Raw genomic sequence first — 6,000 nt, 5'->3', positions numbered from 1 at the left:
ACAGCAAATGGCTACATAACTACACATACAGTAATAACAATTGGTGAAATTGTGAAATGTCCTATGTAAGGAAACAGTTTGTGTCAAAACAAATATGTTGCTGCTAACACCTCTAAGGCTGTGTTTACACAGGTATCCCAATTCTGATATTTTTTACACCAATTGGTCTTTAATCAGATCAGATATTTAGCCAATAATTGGGCAAAATATCAGAATTGGGCTACCTGTGTAAACGCAGCCTAATACCTCTACTATTTATTTATTCATATGCCATTCATTATGAATCCTGTATTTAGTTTTGTTTGGTTAGGATTCATCTTGTTTATCACTGTAAAATCCTATAGAATGAAACTCAATGATTTCTCTATTTTATTGAAAATAAAACCCACAAATTTCCTAAGCATTCTGACGCTTGAAGATGTTTTTAAGAATAGACTATACAGGTGGTATACTATGAAACATTTTCCAAACCCCCAAAATGCCTCGTATCCAAAAAATACTTACCAGATATAAAAACCACACCAATCTATTCAAACAGTTCAACACCATAAACGCAGAAAGTAGTAAATAGCTTTAGGAAATACACATAACGATATATATATAGCTTATACTCAAGACTAGATCAACCAATATGTCTATATGATAAACTTAGAAATACGGTTATGGCTTTATGAACTACAGTAATAGTGCATAGTAGAGCTGGAAGACATCCCATCTATGTTAGTTGTCTTCAAAGCTGCCGTTGCTGCTGCAGTTGGAGTGGAAGCGCATGGTGCTCATAGGGTCTGACACATACCCTGAAGGAGGTAGGACACAGAGGGCAGGGGTTAGGGATGATCCACAGCCAATTCCTTTCCCAAAACACACCAACACCAGCTTTGGTGTGCATTCTACACAACTGGCTGTACTCCATTTCAAATTATGAAGTTCTATAATACCGGTATAGGATTGATGAGTATCTTCATTAATATGCTTTTTACCATTTCGATCAATAGGTGGAAACTGCATATTCCTCCTCAGTTCATCCAGAGACGGACCTTGGGAATCACGTCGTCCCTCGCTGAAAATAAATCATACATGAGCTGTTATAAGGCTGAATATAGTGATTCTGTTTACTTAATCAACCTCTACTACATAATATGACAATCTGCTTCAAGTGGTTACAGACACATTTTGTATAATGATCTCTTTAAAATTAATGAAAGATTGAGGAGGCAGAGTTAGACGAGGCAGGTGTAAACACATCTCTGATGAATCTAGCATGACCCCCTGTGTAACAGCACAGGACCCAATAACCACACTCTCTCACTTCTACATCTAATATAAACAAAATTGATTAAACATTTCATTAACTGCCAGTCTGCCAGGACATTTCTAACAGGCAGAGACTTCAGCAGTAGAGAACACACACAAATCTAACTTCAGTTACTGTGTCCCTGGACACCGAATTCCTACTAGTACTGGCCTTTACACTTAACTTGGTTATGCTTAGCAATCCAGTATATAGGCCATAGAGACAGAAACAGAGACAGAGACGGAGACAAAGGTCAACATGCCCTAATAGAAAAGAGAGAAACATTTGAAACTCCTTCAGTGAAACTCTCTAACCTACTCTCTCTGTATTGTGGTCATCTGTATGTGGAGAAGACTATATGATATACTAGCCTGGTCCCAGATAGGTGTGTGCTGTGTAGCCAACTTGAAAATAAATGTAATATCCAACGTTTCGACAGCCAAGCTGTCTGGCTGTCGACCCGTTGGATATTACATTTTTGCATCTGAGCTCCTAGAGTGTGCGGCTCTCTTTTATTTTCAAGTTTTCTACTCTGCTAGCCAGCACCTCACCTATATAGGTGTGCGTTTCTTTTTTTTCTCGATTGCTGTGTAGCCAACACCTATGGTCATTATCAACGCCAGGAAACGACCCGGTTAGTGAAGCCCTACCTCTGAGTCCAGACTGCGTAGGCACGGGCGTTGAGGGCGTACTCCAGTTCAAAGCGGGAACGGAGGGCGGCCACGTGACTTCGACCAGGACTGCCCCTCGCCAGGCAGTCAGACGAGCCAGAGGGGGACAGGGACCCACTGCTGTTACTGGAGGCTGGGGACATCAACTGTGGATCACACACATACATGTATGACATTATCATCAACAAGTGTCACATGGACAGACAAGAAAGCTAGGAATCGGTGAACTTTCTGAAAATGTAAGCAGCATATGTTTATTCCCACTCTGGTGTAGATTCACATACTACAGAAAAACACCATACCTCCACATTGCATAGGCATTCCTCTAGTGTGGCCAGCACCTCAGAGAACTCAGGTCTATCCTGATTCGGAGGAGATAAAATAGGATTATTTAACCTATAAACTCTCTTCACAGAAAAAAGACACACACACACACACACACAGCTGTGCTTTCTCAGTCTGCCTGTCTGTGTGGTTATGCGGATCTACCCACACATGAATCGAAGGTGAACTCTACTTGAAAAGCAGGCTTTCCATCTCCTTCTTCACTGTAAGACAACAAACACAGAGCCAGATTCTACTTCACTTTAAGACAACAAACACAGTGACAGATTCTACTTCACTGTAAGACAACAAACACAGAGCCAGATCCTACTTCACTTTAAGACAACAAACACAGTGACAGATTCTACTTCACTGTAAGACAACAAACACAGAGCCAGATCCTACTTCACTTTAAGACAACAAACACAGTGACAGATTCTACTTCCCTGTAAGACAACAAACACAGAGCCAGATTCTACTTCACTGTAAGACAACAAACACAGAGCCAGATTCTACTTCACTGTAAGACAATAAACACAGAGCCAGATCCTACTTCACTTTAAGACAACAAACAGAACCAGATCCTACTTTACTGAAAGAGAACAAACATAGAACCAGATTCTACTTCACTGTAAGACAACAAACACAGAGCCAGATTCTACTTCACTTTAAGACAACAAACACAGAGCCAGATTCTACTTCACTTTAAGACAACAAACACAGAGCCAGATTCTACTTCACTGTAAGACAACAAACACAGAGCCAGATTCTACTTCACTTTAAGACAACAAACACAGAGCCAGATTCTACTTCACTTTAAGACAACAAACACAGAGCCAGATTCTACTTCACTGTAAGACAACAAACACAGAGACAGATTCTACTTCACTTTAAGACAACAAACATAGAACCAGATCCTACTTTACTGTAAGAGAACAAACATAGAACCAGATTCTACTTTACTGTAAGACAACAAACATAGAACCAGATCCTACTTCACTGTAAGACAACAAACATAGAACCAGATCCTACTTTACTGTAAGACAACAAACATAGAACCAGATTCTACTTTACTGTAAGAGAACAAACACTGAGTCAGATCCTACTTTACTGTAAGACAACAAACACAGTGACAGATCCTACTTCACTTTAAGACAACAAACATAGAACCAGATCCTACTTTACTGTAAGACAACAAACACAGAGCCAGATCCTACTTCACTTTAAGACACCCCGGGAATGGCTGAAATGGGCTCAATGGAATACAGTAGATTGTCTTTCCATTAAATCTATCAGAACGATAAAGCTTTGTCTGGGATTTATTTTGATGCGTGTTCATCTTTTGTGGAATTGGAAAAAGTAATAATTAATACAGTTGAAATATATACAAATTAGTTCCGCTGAAATTAAAACAATTTACGAAAATGAACACTCGGATTACAGTGATATTATGTCTGATCTCGCAAACAATTAAATGTTTGTTCTGATGGGTGTAATATAGAGATGATTTTTAATCCAAGGGTATCCTGCTATTGACACTCTTGCTGAATTATACAAGAGAAAGTGAAAACAACAGTAATTAATGAGGCAGTATAGACAGCACAGCTGAGGGCAGGTAGGGTAGACATAGAAAGTCTTTGGCAGGTTGCAGCCCTGTTCCATCCCTTTATGTCATTTTTTAAATGTTATTGTATTATTATTATTTTACCCCCTTTTTCTCCCCAATTTCGTAATATCCAATTGATAGTTACTGTCATGTCTCATCGCTACAACTCCCGTACGTGCTCGGGAGAGACGAAGGTCGAGAGACATGCGTCCTCCCGAAACACAACCCAACCAAGCCGCACTGCTTCTTAACACAGCGCGCATCCAACCCGGAAGCCAGCCGCACCAATGTATCGGAGGAAACACTGTACACCTAGCGACCTGGTCAGCGTGCACTGTGCCCGGCCCGCCACAGGAGTCGCTAGTGCGCAATGAGACAAGGATATCCCTACTGGCCAAACCCTCCCTAACCCAGACGATGCTAGGCCAATTGTGCATCGCCCCATGGACCTCCCGGTCACGGCCGGCTGCGACAGAGCCTGGGCTCGAACCCAAAGTCTCTGGTGCCTTTATGTTAATTTATTAGTACCTAGCACTCAGCTCACATGAGCGTAGCATACTTAGCACATGAACTTAGCTCACATGAGTTTAGCTCATATGTAAGTATACATAGCACTTAGTATAGTTAGCTCATGAAATTAGCTCACATGAACTTAGCATATGTAGCATTTAGCTCACATGAGCGTAGCATACTTAGCACATGAATTTAGTTCACATGAACTTAATTCACATGAACTTACTTCATATGAACTTAGCTCACATAAATGTAGTGGTCTTTATGCTCTACGGAATCAAGGGACTATCTATTGTAGGAGGACACTGACCTCTGGACAGACATTCCAGCCCCTCATTAGCATGGCAGAGATGGGTTTGGGTATGGAGTAGCCAATAGGAGGCCGGATGTGGTGGTAGGCCATGTCTGCAGCTGCTGCAGCTTGATGAGGACAGGGAGAATCCAACATATATAACATGCTTGAAACAATCCAATACTGACTCATTGATTCACATTCTCCCAAACCAGATTGGTGTGTTTTTATTCATGCAGAGGTTACCAGGTTTCAGGTGGGCAAACGGGATCTCTCCAGTGAGCAGCTCCCACAGACACAGGGCATAGCTGAACATGTCGGCCTTGACAGTATAGCGTGTACACTGGGTGAATATCTCTGGGGCCATCCAGCGCAGGTTCTGTACACCAACACAAAAGTCAAATTAGCAACGCAAAACACTCTGGCTACCATGGACAAATGCTTCCTCAGCGAAGGCTTTACTCCAGGGAGCACTCGCACTCGCACTCACACTCACTAGCACGCACACACATTTAATTAACCTTGTGGGGACACATAATTTATAACCATTCAGAATCCTATTTTCCATTATCCTAACCTTAATCCCAAAACCTAACCTTAACCCTAAACTCCGAACCCTAAACCTAATGCTATTCCTACCTTAACCCTAAACCTACTAGAAAAAGAATTTGACCTTGTGGGACAGATATTGTTTGTTTACTATTCTTGTGGGGACTTCTGGTCTAGTTAAACACACACACACACACATTTATGGTATGGTGAACCAGGAAGTTGGACTAACCCCTGGCTGCTTGGTCATATTGTCCACAACCTCGGATAACAGAAATCTGGATTCTAAAGAGAAAAAAAAGGGTTTCAAGATTCTAATAATGAGGTTAGTGAGGCAGCCATTTTTATTTCAATATCAAGTCACTTCTGTGTAGCAATTTAGTAGCTTACTGTAATAGTTTCCCATAAAAAATGTCTCAAGCAAGCATTTTGTTAGGACTGTCTTGGAGCGGTCTGAGTCGGTAGGGAGAGGGATATGTAATCTGATAAATAGCTGTTATTGGGCCTTCGTGACAAATTCACTATAGGAAATGGCTACTTTACCAACTGTAATCTGTCTTCATTATATGGTATGTTTATACTGTACCAGTCAAAAGTTTGGTCATCTACTCGTTCCAGGGTTTTTCTTGATTTTTACTATTTTCTACATTGTACAATAATAGCAATGACATCAAAATGAGGAAATAACACATATTGAATCATGTCGTAACCAAAAAATCAAAATATGTTTTATATTTGAGATTCTTCAAAG

General features: G+C 40.8%; 1 protein-coding gene across 3 annotated transcripts in view; it reads right to left on the bottom strand.

Moving 5' to 3' along the window:
- Positions 1-356: 356 nt before the first annotated feature.
- Positions 357-6,000, bottom strand: part of LOC139415092 (TNNI3 interacting kinase) — a 56,598-nt gene continuing 50,954 nt past the window's right edge. For 2 of the 3 annotated variants that reach the window (XM_071162903.1, XM_071162919.1), the window contains 7 exons: positions 5,482-5,534; positions 4,947-5,079; positions 4,719-4,828; positions 2,268-2,327; positions 1,945-2,111; positions 981-1,060; positions 357-797 (listed from right to left, as the gene is read on the bottom strand). In XM_071162903.1, coding sequence (XP_071019004.1) covers positions 721-797; positions 981-1,060; positions 1,945-2,111; positions 2,268-2,327; positions 4,719-4,828; positions 4,947-5,079; positions 5,482-5,534 — 680 coding nt within the window. In that variant the 3' untranslated portion in view covers positions 357-720. The remainder of the gene's footprint in view (positions 798-980; positions 1,061-1,944; positions 2,112-2,267; positions 2,328-4,718; positions 4,829-4,946; positions 5,080-5,481; positions 5,535-6,000) is intronic. The other variant, XM_071162912.1, reaches the window with a different exon arrangement.

Source organism: Oncorhynchus clarkii, chromosome 1 (genome assembly GCF_045791955.1).
Source record: "Oncorhynchus clarkii lewisi isolate Uvic-CL-2024 chromosome 1, UVic_Ocla_1.0, whole genome shotgun sequence".
In the NCBI taxonomy this organism is placed as follows: domain Eukaryota; kingdom Metazoa; phylum Chordata; class Actinopteri; order Salmoniformes; family Salmonidae; genus Oncorhynchus; species Oncorhynchus clarkii.
Note: the sequence above shows the minus strand (reverse complement) of the source record. Positions and strands in the feature narration are given on the sequence as shown.